This window comes from Anoplophora glabripennis, unplaced genomic scaffold (genome assembly GCF_000390285.2).
Source record: "Anoplophora glabripennis isolate ALB-LARVAE unplaced genomic scaffold, Agla_2.0 scaffold196, whole genome shotgun sequence".
NCBI lineage: Eukaryota > Metazoa > Arthropoda > Insecta > Coleoptera > Cerambycidae > Anoplophora > Anoplophora glabripennis.
The window spans coordinates 563,435-576,604 of NW_019416363.1; the positions used below are offsets into that span (position 1 = coordinate 563,435).

The 13,170-nt window shown below is 31.0% G+C and overlaps 1 protein-coding gene across 3 annotated transcripts in view; it reads left to right on the forward strand.

Moving 5' to 3' along the window:
- The window catches only part of LOC108908327 (tubulin-specific chaperone cofactor E-like protein), a 41,170-nt gene extending 30,107 nt beyond the window's left edge, over window positions 1-11,063 (forward strand). For 2 of the 3 annotated variants that reach the window (XM_018712353.2, XM_018712354.2), the window contains exons 2-7: window positions 5,652-5,912; window positions 5,967-6,632; window positions 7,874-8,058; window positions 8,282-8,513; window positions 8,601-8,704; window positions 9,399-11,063. In XM_018712353.2, the coding sequence (XP_018567869.1) occupies window positions 5,661-5,912; window positions 5,967-6,632; window positions 7,874-8,058; window positions 8,282-8,513; window positions 8,601-8,704; window positions 9,399-9,441 (1,482 nt within the window). In that variant the 5' untranslated portion in view covers window positions 5,652-5,660 and the 3' untranslated portion in view covers window positions 9,442-11,063. Of the gene's footprint in view, window positions 1-5,651; window positions 5,913-5,966; window positions 6,633-7,873; window positions 8,059-8,281; window positions 8,514-8,600; window positions 8,980-9,398 lie in introns of all 3 variants that reach the window. The other variant, XR_001964363.2, reaches the window with a different exon arrangement.
- Window positions 11,064-13,170: the final 2,107 nt, after the last annotated feature.

Genomic DNA, 13,170 nt, shown 5'->3' on the forward strand with positions numbered 1-13,170 from the left:
CAAGTTACCGAAAAAGAATTGTCGCTAGAACAACTTTACTAATAAGTAGATGTACCTACATGTGTGCTAGTTATCGTTACCGATGCCACAGGATATACCTAACAGTAACAAACTTCCAGTACCTAGTTTATCTGATCAAACAAAAAATTCTTTCCTTAGAAATGGTTGTTAAGGGTTCCATGATCCTTCAAAAATATTATATGTTATGCAGTTTTTAATTACTTATCCAGGAATCGACTGTGCCGGAACAGTCGAACAACAATCTCGTTGAAGAAACACAATAGTTATAAAGTAAGTATGTAAAAGATTGTTTCAAAAGTCAGATTGTTCGTCTGTGACAGATGAAACCCTTTAAATCTCTCTTAATTCCTTTGGTTAGATTGTGTTCAAATTTTATATGAAATACAAAGTACAAAAGACCATGATACTTTTTTGAAGTACAATAAAACTTAGAAAATATTGCTTTTGACTGTGGTTTATTTTGTCACTTTGCTAGTATGCCAGTTTATACCCTGTATTAACGGTTTTCTTTATAAATAGGACGATTCATTAATGTCAGTCGCAGAGGAAAAAGAAAAGCACATCGGTGTTCAATTAATGATGATTAAGGAAGTTGTAATACATTTATATGTAAATCTAATGACATGCAAAACATTTTAACATTTGCAAATTAAATTTTAGAGTAAATTTTAAGATAAAGGTAAACAAAATCCGAAATGTCCTTTCCATTAGCTTGTGGTAGTGTTTTGGACTTTCTATAATACCTATAGATTAGTCTAAAAATACTTTAGTTTTTTTTTGTAGTAGTAATGAGTTGCAGTGATTATTGTCTAGTTGAATGAAGAATTTATCTACTTTCTCAGTATAAGATATTTGTGGTTAGGCAAAACTACATTTATAAAATCAATCTCTTGACTGCTTCATTTGGCGTAAGGAGTTATTTATTTCAAGCTTTTTTTTTTCATATAAAAATAGTAAATATAAAATGGCAAAATATTTACAAATAATGTCTTAATATTTTAGTGATCAAAAAAGTTTAAACTAATTAAGATGTCGAATGGAACCTCCATAATGTACCTTCTGGTAATACAAATCTAAAAAATACATATGATATCTACTAAAAAAGGCATTACCTATTACTTATTCATTTAATATTCTTCCGACAGTGTCGTATTCTAAGTCCCGAGCAGTTTTCAAATTTTCGCTCAACTTTCCAAACGAAACCACAAAGCCGTCTCCAATCATTCCACGCAGAGCCAATCCCTTCAAAAAACAGAGACCCATGTCCGAGGGGACCTAAACTACCCTCCACGAGAAGTAGAAGGCGCTGCACAGAAATTAACACTTTCGATTGTATTTCTAAAAGTTCGTAGTTACGAAGTTCCTAGTTGGTTGCAAAAGACACCGCTGGAGGCAGATGCGTTCGGCCGACGAAAAAATCATCCAGGCAAATTGCGATCGTCATCTATGCAAAAATTCTAGGTTGTTAACCATTAGGCATAGACCGCCCCTGGCGTTCTGGGCATAATGAAGTTTCACTTACGACATCAAAAACAAGCTGTACGCATGTGTTATCAACCACCAAATTTGCATCATGCTGAAGTTAATAGTTTAGAGACTAAATAAAAATAACTTTTTAATTTTCACTTATGAGGGCCCGTAACTTGTTAACGAAGGCCCGTATGAAAAAAATGTATATGAAGAACTGATATTATTTTGACCTCATCTATACTCATCTGTACTCGACTCTTTTTTATCAAGTACCGGGACACCCTGTGTATTATTTTTAAATTTGTTAGACGATTTCAAGATACATATTATAAAAAATGTACCAAACCCCTGTTAACACTCGCGATAATCTAATTGTTGGAACAAGAAATGAATGTAATGAAATTAAGAACTACCCATTACAATTATCAGCTGCTGTAAACTTAGTGGTTCGTCTACTGGAACAATAAGATGCTGGGTTGGATAAACCAGCTTTTAAACTTTTCATAGTATTTCTAAAACGGCTAAGAAATCAAAAAACACCGAGAGAGAAAAAGATTAGGAGAACAGCGATAATATCAATTTTTGGTGCTCATTATAGTGGTTTGGGCCAAATAGTATGAAAATTTTAGCTTAGAGGTATTTTAAAAATATGGCACTCCGTGTTAGTACCTACCATTAACAATTTCGATTAGTAGGAAGATGGAAGAGTCTTCAAAATGTGACGGAGATTCTTAAATTTGTTCCGGATACTAAAAAAAAACTCGACCTTTCCGGGATATAGTTTATCAAACAAACCCACATTATTTTTCACATTTTTATCAATCAACCAAGATAAAATATGGAACGGCTTATTAAATAAGATATTGAACAACATATTGGTGAACTTTGATCGGTACGTTAGAAGACGAAAGAATAAAAATTAACTTATTTCAAAAATTCTGTGAAGTAATAATCATTTGTTTTTAAAGAACATACATATTTATAAATTAATTGCGTACTCACTAAAGTCTTAGTTACTTCATACTATTTTTACTTTGTTGCCTGCCTATCCTTCGCCCAATGCTTTGTAGAATTTTGCCACTATTTTAAAAAGTTATACTGAAACACAAAATAGGAAATGGGTAACCAGAAATATTCGATTTCCATTCTTAAGTAACTTTGAAGTAACACAAACCTAATCTGAAAAATAAAATGAAAAAAAGATACCAAATAAATAAGAGTTAGACTTTACACCAATTATAATTTATGAGTCACATACACATATGAAATCTTATTTAAAAAAATCATCTCGAGAAACAAACATCGAATTAGTTAATCGCTGTGAACCTTGGTCGCGCCCATGACATTGACCTCCGGGGGGTGAAGGACGACGAAGAAAATACGCATTTGCCGACATGAAAGTCTGCGCGGAGAGGCACTCTGTCTGGATCATTGCCTCCCGTGATGCTGACAATCAGACAAACATGTCGCCGTCAGCGTCGGGGTAAAAGAGCCTGTTTGTATTATCCAACGTTTAATTCATTTTATATGCTCTGCGACTATTATATAGATGGTTCGGCAAATAAAGTAACGGTTTCAAAAGAAAAAAAGAGACAAAAAGTCGTTTAATGTAAATGTAAGTTGGAGATATTTAACTACAAGCTGGAGAAAGGAAGTCATTAAGAATCGTGATTTGTATTTAATTAAAATTTTTATTGCTTTAATAACGTAATAATAATAACGTAATAAATAAACTAACTTTAAATAAATGTAAGTGTAAAATTTGCAGCAATTGATCTAGTCATTTAGTACCTAATCAATAATTGGTGAGATATTTATGATTTTTATATAGGGTGTTTCATTGGACATACGCTCTAAATATGCAAAATTAAACCTAAAATCAATATGTTTCCATCTCTATCTCTATCAATCTGATATGAATTCACTATTTTGATACTGTTTAATATTTTTTTATTATATTTGATACAAAGTTTAGGTACCTTATGAGATATTAAAGTATGGTAAAAGTTTTTCGTTATTACCAGAGGCGTATGTCAGAATAAAGTAGTCCCGCCCCACTTTAAATTTTACATCACTGATAAAATCGTTTTAAAATTCGTTATGATTATTTTTTTCCAAAATTATTATCCCTGACTACATAATAATAGTGTGGTTATTTTTCGAGATAATTGAAGTTAAAGATAGGGCTGTATCATATTCCGATTTTCATATTTAATGCATTGTTCATATTCATATTGGTCATTTCTACATTTTTACTCATAAAATTACATTGATTGAAGGAGTATTTAATAGGAGGAATCGCCTCAGTTGCGAGACTAAAAATTCACATTTATTATTTGTATCATATGGGGCGGTATTTTCTGACATAACTTGTTATGTCCTTGTAAACTACCCGCAAATCTAACTGGTACCTCGTATTTTGAATTCTCTCAAACTGCACTTTTTGACGAGTTAGAGTGATTGCTTCTTAACCGAAGAATAGGTATGTGGTTCATGCAAAATTGCGCATTTCAATTTTCATTTTCCTTATCGCTGGATTGATCGAGGAAGCAAATTTCTATGGCCACCTCAAAATCCGAATTATAATAAGTTATTATAGCACATCTAAGGACATTTGCTATGATATTCCCAAGAAATAAACAGTCTCCTAGAGTTATAAGAACAAATGGTAAATTTTGCCAATTTTATTAAAAAATCATTTTTTTTTAACTAGAAGATCGATTAACAAAAACCAAGGATTATCCAGCTATGTCTAATTTATTTACTTGTCTTTTGAAAGAGTTACAGTGTAACATATGTACTCATTTTATTTTGGAACTGTATTTTTTTGTAATTTTTAAAATCTACTATTTATCTTTCTAAGGTCCAAGTCAGATTATCAAATTTCCATCTATATTTGACCAGAATAATTGGATGGTGGTATTAAAATTTACAAATTAACTTGATACGATCAAATAGTACGCTATCAGTTTATTTTTCCGAAAATATTTTGTTTTCTACTCATTTTTCATTTAACTAGAAAACAGAGAACAATTAGTGAAAAGAATTTAAAAATAGTTAGTTTTGTCAAACTCGTCATGATGTCCTCAAACTATCAAAAAATTTAACGAAAATTTGATAGTTTTACACGGACTTTACTTTAGATTCCTAATATTCTCAATTACAAAAGTTATTGCGTATCATTTTACTTATTGAAAAAAATTTTCGTTTTTTGTTTCATTTAGGTTGCCCTATGATGTGTTTGTGCATATTCCATAAAATTCATGTTGTCACAGACAACATGAATTTGTGGGTGTTTTTCTTAATTCGTACACTAAACCTTATATACTAAATCCGTATACTACACTAATTCCTTATTAATATACCTAAATACTGAACATCCAATGCAATTTAGTTTCCATTGATGATTTAATTTCATAATCTGCATCATTCAACTATTAAAGCATTTTTAAAAACCGATACTAAACACTTAGTTCATCTCTGAGCCTTGGTAATTATTATGGCTTTCGAGAATATTTAAATTGATTTTCTAAACTTATTTATAGGATACAATTCGTTTAAACTTTATGAATAATGCCCAAAAAACTACTTATAAAGTGTTCTGATCAAATAGCTTTTACATAATAAAAAAAATCTCCGCATCGAATTAACAAGTTTTATGTGCATCGCCCTTTATAAGCTCATGTTGTTGAAAAGTATACAATGATTAAAAACAATTATTTATTCAGTTATGTAAGATTACCGAGGAAGTAAAATAAATTACCCACAATTTTATGCAGTTGTAATAATTACTCGAAGTCTGACATTTGCTTTCATCTGTCTTATCTGTCTTACGACAGATTGTAGTTGTCATACAACTGTGTCAATCATGTCTTAAGGTCCTCTATATTTATGGTATGTCCACTGCTACCAAATTTCAGTGAAAATGTCCAAACGATTCAAATATTTAGTTTAAAATCATGGTAAGACACAAAACTTTCTAAAAACCCACAGAATATGCGTTAATATAGGTTCACGCCTCTTAATCTTGTTTGTAATTCAATCATCTTACGAAATCTATTAATCAAAGGAAACGTTCACAGAATATTAACACGTCATTTGCTATTCCTGATTTGCTGTGTACATTTGTGTATATTTTTAACATTTGACTATCTTTCCAGTAATCCAAAATGCCTTCCATACTAGAGGCCTTAGAACAAAAATATGGCGAAAGTTCGACAGAATCAGAAGGATCGGAAGACGAGGGTATCTCCGTATCGATATTTGTGCCTTGCAGGTCACCTAGGGCCGCTGTACCAGCTTTATTGGTGCTCAACGACTGCGATATCGCCACTGCCGGAGAGAAAGACGCTCTGATGGCCAAATGCGCCGGTGTAGAAGAGCTAGACCTTGCCAAGAACAAGCTAAACGACTGGCCGGAGGTATGTTGAAGAACTTATTCAAGTAGTGGTAAATAAAACTGTATTTCTCACTAGGTGTTCGGGATTCTACAACAGATGCCTCGTCTAAAGTTCGTAAACCTCAGCTTCAATGTCCTAAGAACGCCTCTTCGACAGGTCGAAGTTGATAGAAACATGAAATGGCAAGAGCTGAAGAACCTCGTCCTGAACTCCACTTACATAAGTTGGGAGAGCGTCCAGGATATTTTGGACTACCTTCCCCGTCTTGATGAGTTGCACTTAAGCCTTAACGAATATGATAACGTCTGTCTTCATGAAGAAAAAACCACTTGCATTTGCAAAGATAAAGAGAATGATAACCAAACAGAGAAATGTCGATGCCGAGATTATAAGTTGAACCACAAGCATGCCGGATTACGTATTTTGCATTTCAATGGGAATCCCATAGAAAATTGGCAGGAAATTAGGAAGCTTGGTTATGCTTTTCCCAACCTACAGACTTTGGTGCTAGCCGATTGTCCTATAAAATCATTGGACGTTCGTTCCGAGTGTGATGAGACTGCATGCAACAGGAATTATGAGAGGTCTGAAAGTGAACCAGAATCGAGTAATAATAAGGAATCGCCACACGATGCTTTTAGGAGTTTGAAAATATTAAATTTGAATTCCACACAACTTTCCACATGGAATGATATCGAAAGATTATCCAAATTTCCTGTCTTAGAATGTGTCAGAGTTCAGGTAGGTCTATTTTCTAATAAAATAAATGTGTCATAAAACTTACAAGAAATAATGAACGGTTGTAATAAATAATAATAGATATAAAAGGCAAAACTAGAGCAAGGTTGAATATCATCATGATTTCTTTTATTTTATGTTTAAAAATGAATTATTAGATCTTTTTAATCATGTCACTGTAAAGAAAATACTTTAGGTACTTTAATAACAATAGTTCTTTCTATAAAGAAAAAACGGAGTTCTTTTATTTGTAGGAACATATAACCTATATTAAGTACCTACCTATTTATGTCTGGTTTTGTAGAGATTTGCTATAGTAAATGCAGAATGCCTCTATTCCTAGCAGAAGTATTGAATGAAATAAGAAATTCATTAAAAAACGTCTAAGTTTGTATTCTATTCATTTTTTTAAGTTTTTAAACATAGCCTATGTTACATAGGTATAATTGTATGTTAATAGTTACGAAGAAGTTATAACTAGACGTCGGAAACTTTGTGGCAATAATCAAATAAATAAACAGTAGTAATCTCTATTATGCTAGTGGCAATACGCGAAAATATGTTTAATCGATGGTCAAGCCATGTGCCGCTCTATTTTCACGATACACAATGCTACTGACTGCCATAAAAACATGCCATACACTCAACCGAGCAAAGCGTCAATCTTACTCAGATACGCACATTAAAATGAGTTATAAATAATGGAGAAATTACTAGAAAAAATTACTAAAAATTGCGAAAAGTTGTGAAACAAAGAAATTTTAAAATGTATACAAGGCATGTGAAGATTAGATAAAATTGATAAAAGTGCACAACGTAAATTTCCGTAGAAATATAGGTAGTCTTAATTTTTTAACTGGTAATACTTCTATATAAATAATTTATTGACGTTTCTTTTCTGTTTGCTACTAGGTATACAAGGTGTTTTTGTTCTAATCTGCTTAATCAAATTGATGGAATTTAAATTTAAATAAAAAAAATAATTGATCTTATATTTCTGTACATGATGTTCAAATTTATTTTACAAAAATGATTTTTAATAATATATCAGAAATTTTGCCCTTGGATTTTTTCTTTATTTTTGAATTATTGTTTATTCGCAGTTCCACTCTCACCAAGTTGCCTTAATTTCATCAGGAAGGGAACAAAAAGCTTTGGTCTATACGTTATAATATATTTTTTTATTTCTTAAGGAGCATTTTTTATATCTTTTTATCTAAAATATTATTTTTTATTATATTTAGGGATGTCCTCTTTGGGATACAAATGAATACACTGAACACGAAAGAAGACAGTTGCTGATTGCAAGGCTTCCAAATGTGACTACTTTGAATGGAGGCGGCAAAATAACTGTAGACGAACGTGAAGATTCTGAAAGAGCCTTCATCAGATATTACATGGATAAACCAGAAAGTGATAGACCAGAAAGGTAAGTAAATATTGAAAGTAGTGTGTAAAGCATCATTGAGTTTATAACCTACGTTAACAGATATGTCAAAGTAAGGGCTGACTCTTGCCCACAAATGTTAACGTTTTGTAAATTAAAAACCAGAATCAGTTTCCAATTTCTTTCATTCTAAGAATTTTCTAAAAATTGATTCATACTTTAAGTTTTTTCTTTAATCAACCAGGATTGTTTTAATTATTTGTAGGTTCTTTGAATTGGTCCAGATTCACGGCAAACTCGATCCCCTGGTAAACGTAGATCTTCGACCAGAGAAGAGGGTTAAAGTAACTTTCACTTGTGGGTCCAACAGTGAAGTTAGATCTGTCGATGTCTATCGAACTGTTACTGATCTTAAAACGAAACTGGAGGCCTTTGCTGGCTTCTCAGCTGCTAAGATGAGACTGTTTTACGTTGATCAGGATCTACGTGATATTCAGGTAATTTGAATATTTGCATTTGTTGCACCCACCTTACAATTTCTTCTACCTAAAAAAATTGTAAATTTTTTTATTTTATCTTTGCAGGGACCTGAAGAGATGAGATATCCCAGCAAAAGATTGTACAGTTACAACATCCGCTCTGGCGATGAAATCATAATCGACTGTAAAAAGAAATTGAATGATACTAAGTAAATATTTTTATCAGTATAGAGTAATATGGGATCCTACCGTTTTTAGAGAAATTTATTTGTATTTATTTTCCATGTAAATAGTGCCAATAAGTTTGCCGGAATTAATCATTTTGGTCTAGAATTGGTAAAAATTAAGTAAGGGGACTAAGCTAAATCAAGACTATTACTCAAAAATTGCGTTCATATTTTTTCTCGGAAAGGAGACCAACATTTATATATTTTTTGCTGATTCACAGGCCGACAAAATTTGGCCTACTCTCTAACCCAGTATAGTAAGTAAATATAGTACATACTTTAAAACCCCATTAATGGTTTCAGTAAAAAAATTGCTTTCCGTGTAACATAACCTTAAATATGTCAAAATAATTGCAATTTTGGCACTTTTAGGTTAGGATGTCTCGAAAACTAGAGACAATTGAGAAATTTGAACCTTGGATTAGAATTACCAAAATGTTCGTGTTGTCGGGTTAAAATCAGTTCGGCTTGTGTTATTTAAGGAATGTTATACTAAATGAAAATTTTTCCAAAAAATCAATTGTTTGCTTCTATGAAGCATTATATTTAATAAACGTTAGTCCTTGTTCTTTCTTTAGCTTGATAACCACCAATACAATTGCAAACTATCTAATCATGGATATAAGTATTTCAATTTTAAAATGGAACAATTATTTTAACCAACTTAATTTTTAAGCATTTCGGAAGAAGAGGAAAAGCAAATGTATGGTCTGAAGTAGTAACGCGGAGAAATCAGAAACGGGATACAAATTAAAACTTAAGTGATTATTAATATAAGTAGTATAATAATGGAATAAAATAATCAGGATATACTAACTACTATACCTAATTATATATTTTTTTAAGTATTTCAGTGCTAAAATAGCACTTATAATAAATTATTTCTTGCGTTTTTTTTGTGATTTTTATTGTGGTTTCTAAAATTGTTATCTTGATTTTTTTTAACTGAATAATTTAACTAATATTTCCAAATATTTATTCAGAATAAATAATCCTGCTTGGAAATATGACTGGAAAATTAATAATGTTCATTTTGTAAAAGCACAATAGACATTCCTCTTCAAATTTAAATACATAGCTGACATAAAAACGTATAAATTTCACATTTTCATCGAAGTTAATTTCTCCAACTCTTTTTAAATTTTTTGGCTTTAAAATCACCGTATAAGTCAGAGAGTAGAGTCATGTAAACTTCTGTGACTTGATACAAAACTACATGTCAAGGGTCAAATTTTTGATAAATTTTCTCCAATTAAACAACTCTAACCCTACATAGTTAATACAAAATTTCAATCGCATAGATTCCATTAAAACTAGCAAGAGATACCACTCTTTTATGAAAGTCAAGAAAACTCTTTTTACTGATTCTTAAAAAATACACCTCATAGGAATGTAGTAAATCATTAACAAAAAGTGATTGTTAGTATTATTAACATAATGTAGTACGCAACAGCACTGTTCTTTGAAAACTCAGTTAATGTAATTTCTTTATCAAAGATATAGTGAGAAAAAAATGTTATGTTCTTACCACCAACAACATGACAACCTGAATTTAAACTGAAATATGTAATTTCAGATATCATATACCATTTTTATAATTTTTGGCAGGTACAGAGAAATGAAGCATTACCTGTTTAAGAATTCTTCTATAGTACGTCATAGATTTAGGTGAATAAAATGGTTTTGAATAAAGTATCATTTGATGATATAAAACTACTTTTCATGTAACAGTGCTGCTGCAATTTTGTAAGCAAATCTTAATTTACTTAGCAGCTTGTAGGTTAGTGAAATTGTGATATTTTGCGCATATGTGAACATAAGGTGGCACCATAAATTCTGTAAAATACTAAAACTGCCATGCAATATATTGTAAATTTTTTATACTGGCTAGGAAATATCAAATTTTATCTGAAAATATTGAGTGCAGTAATTAATCTTATACTTTTCTTATTTTCAACAAATTGAAAAGGAAAAAAATACATCAAAACCATCTAGTAGTTACTTTGAACAAAGATTAATATGCGTACTGCTTTTAATCAAAATTTGATATTTGCTACCTTTAGGTGTAGTTTATCAGTACATGGTGTGTCTTGTTTAAGGTGTCTAAAGTCCACTGAAATCAATTCTGTGCTTCCTGGGCAGCTTTCATGAAACCAATTATTGCCTTTCTTTCAACGAAATGCCGTGGATTTTGGGCACCCTAACAACTAAACAAGTGACATCCTTGTCACTTACATTGTGATACAATAAAGTGAACATGGTAAATCAACATTAAATGTTGCAAAGTATATTGTTTACTAATAAATGTATTTATATTTAATTAATTACATATAAAAAAGGATTACAAATTATTTCTCCCTCGTTCCCCTTTTAAATTTTTTAAAGTACTGGTGGCAGTTTGTTTTGGGTTGTCATTGAATTTTGAATTTAATAGGAATGAAAAGTGAAAAGAAAAGGAAATTGAACCAATAAAAATACATATATTTTAATCAACAGTACAGTTTAGTGCGCAGAAGACATATTTTTTTTTTGCTTAACTTAAAAAATAAATATGCCTGATTTTTTAACAGACAACTTGATGCATTGTTGCTGTTAAACTCTTAAATTCTAATTTTTTTAATGAAATATGAAGAAAATAATTAAATTAACAAGCAATTTTTTAGACGATACGTCAGAAACTTTAAAGTATCTTCATAAAAATGTGTATGTCCTCTTCCTGCCTTTCTCGCCCCTATTTTCAGAAAAAGTACATAAATGTTGATCCTTTAGTGAGAAATATTTGTTTAAAATTTTTACATTTTTATGTTCAGTTGATTAGGTCTCCCTGACATTTATAACAAATAAACCTACACCAAAAATGTCAGATAGTCTTAGTTTTTGGTGTATTAATCAATTTATGTTCATTTGGATAATTTCTAACACAAAAAATACAATTTTAACATATCCACTTTTCATCATTCGTGTAAATTAATTCACTAGAAATATTGATTAAACTTTAAAGAAAAACAGCGTCCGTGACAGTAACAACTAGACATAAACACGTCAGCGTCGTGTGACCCTTTCCTTTTGAAAAACAATGATTCTAGAGTTCTATGATATGCGGTTTCTAATAGGACATAGTTTATTAATGTAGAAATAGACACGTTCACACAAGATATGCACACAGTAGTATTAATACTAAATAGCAACGATAAATATAAAAGTTAATGAAATACGTACTGGTAAAAACACTTTTTCTACAAAGGTTAGAGTTGAAAGTTTTCAGTATCATATTAACTATATTTAAAACATCATCTTTTCTGGAGTGAAATTTCATAATTTACCATTTAAAAGTAATTGATACTAGAGAAATGACTGTTTAACTCAAAAATTTGTTTTTCAATAGACACTAAAAACCCTCATATTTGGAAACTAACACTTACTCAAAATTGCAAATCGTATGCCTGCTACAATTTTTGAAAAATAGGGGTTCATTTTTTTTATACTCGAAAAGGTCTTGCAATAAATATTAACACAACTTGCAAAAATTACTTTTTGGGCATATAAGGATCTACTCATAAAAATTATAAAATGGGTTTACATGTCTCTCCATGAAAATTTAGCCCTGAGATTAGCCCCACTCCTCCCCTCCCCCTAAAAATATCGAAGCAGAGTGGGAGTTGATGAAACTAGTTTCAAATATGGACTTCAGAGTTTATTAAAAAATATTTGAGAATCATTTGTTCTTTTACAATTAATGGCTTGCACATCTAAAATTATAACAACCTGTTAAATGTTATAAATGTTTAAATACACACTTTGATTACAATAGTGGTTTATGTATAAAATAAAAGTATGAAGCACAGTTTAGCAAATGACAAATGAAAAATGAGAGTGAGCCGAATGCGACTCTTGTATAGTCCTATATATAGTCAGTTGAATATGCAAAAAAACGTCTGGTAATAAAATTTAATGAGTTTCATAGGCGTCCCTAAAAAAATTTTCTGCTAAAGGTAAAAAAATATAATAATTTGTGTACAGGGTGTCCCAAAAGTGATGCCAGTCCTTGTGGGTTTTGATTAAGGGGAGAAAAACAAATCGAAAATCAAGAGTGGAAAATTTTCCGATTGTTTTTCTTTGCCGAGTTATTCAAAAAATTAATCAAAAAACTAAAAATAAACATTTGGGCTGGGTTATTAAATATTTATGTAGTTCAAAGCTGTATTTGCTGCAGCTGTATGTTTTTAAATGAAACTTACCATTGCCATTGCTGCATGACGTTCCGTTAGCAGTTAGACTAAATTATTGGTTTCAACATGATGGGCTCCATCACATTATGGTTTACGAATATAAAATTATCTGAATCAAAACTTCCGAGACAGATGGATTGGAAGAGGTGGACCATGGCCTCCTGGATCACCAGATCTGAATCCCCTAGATTTTTCTTTTATTGTTATTTAAAAGAAAAT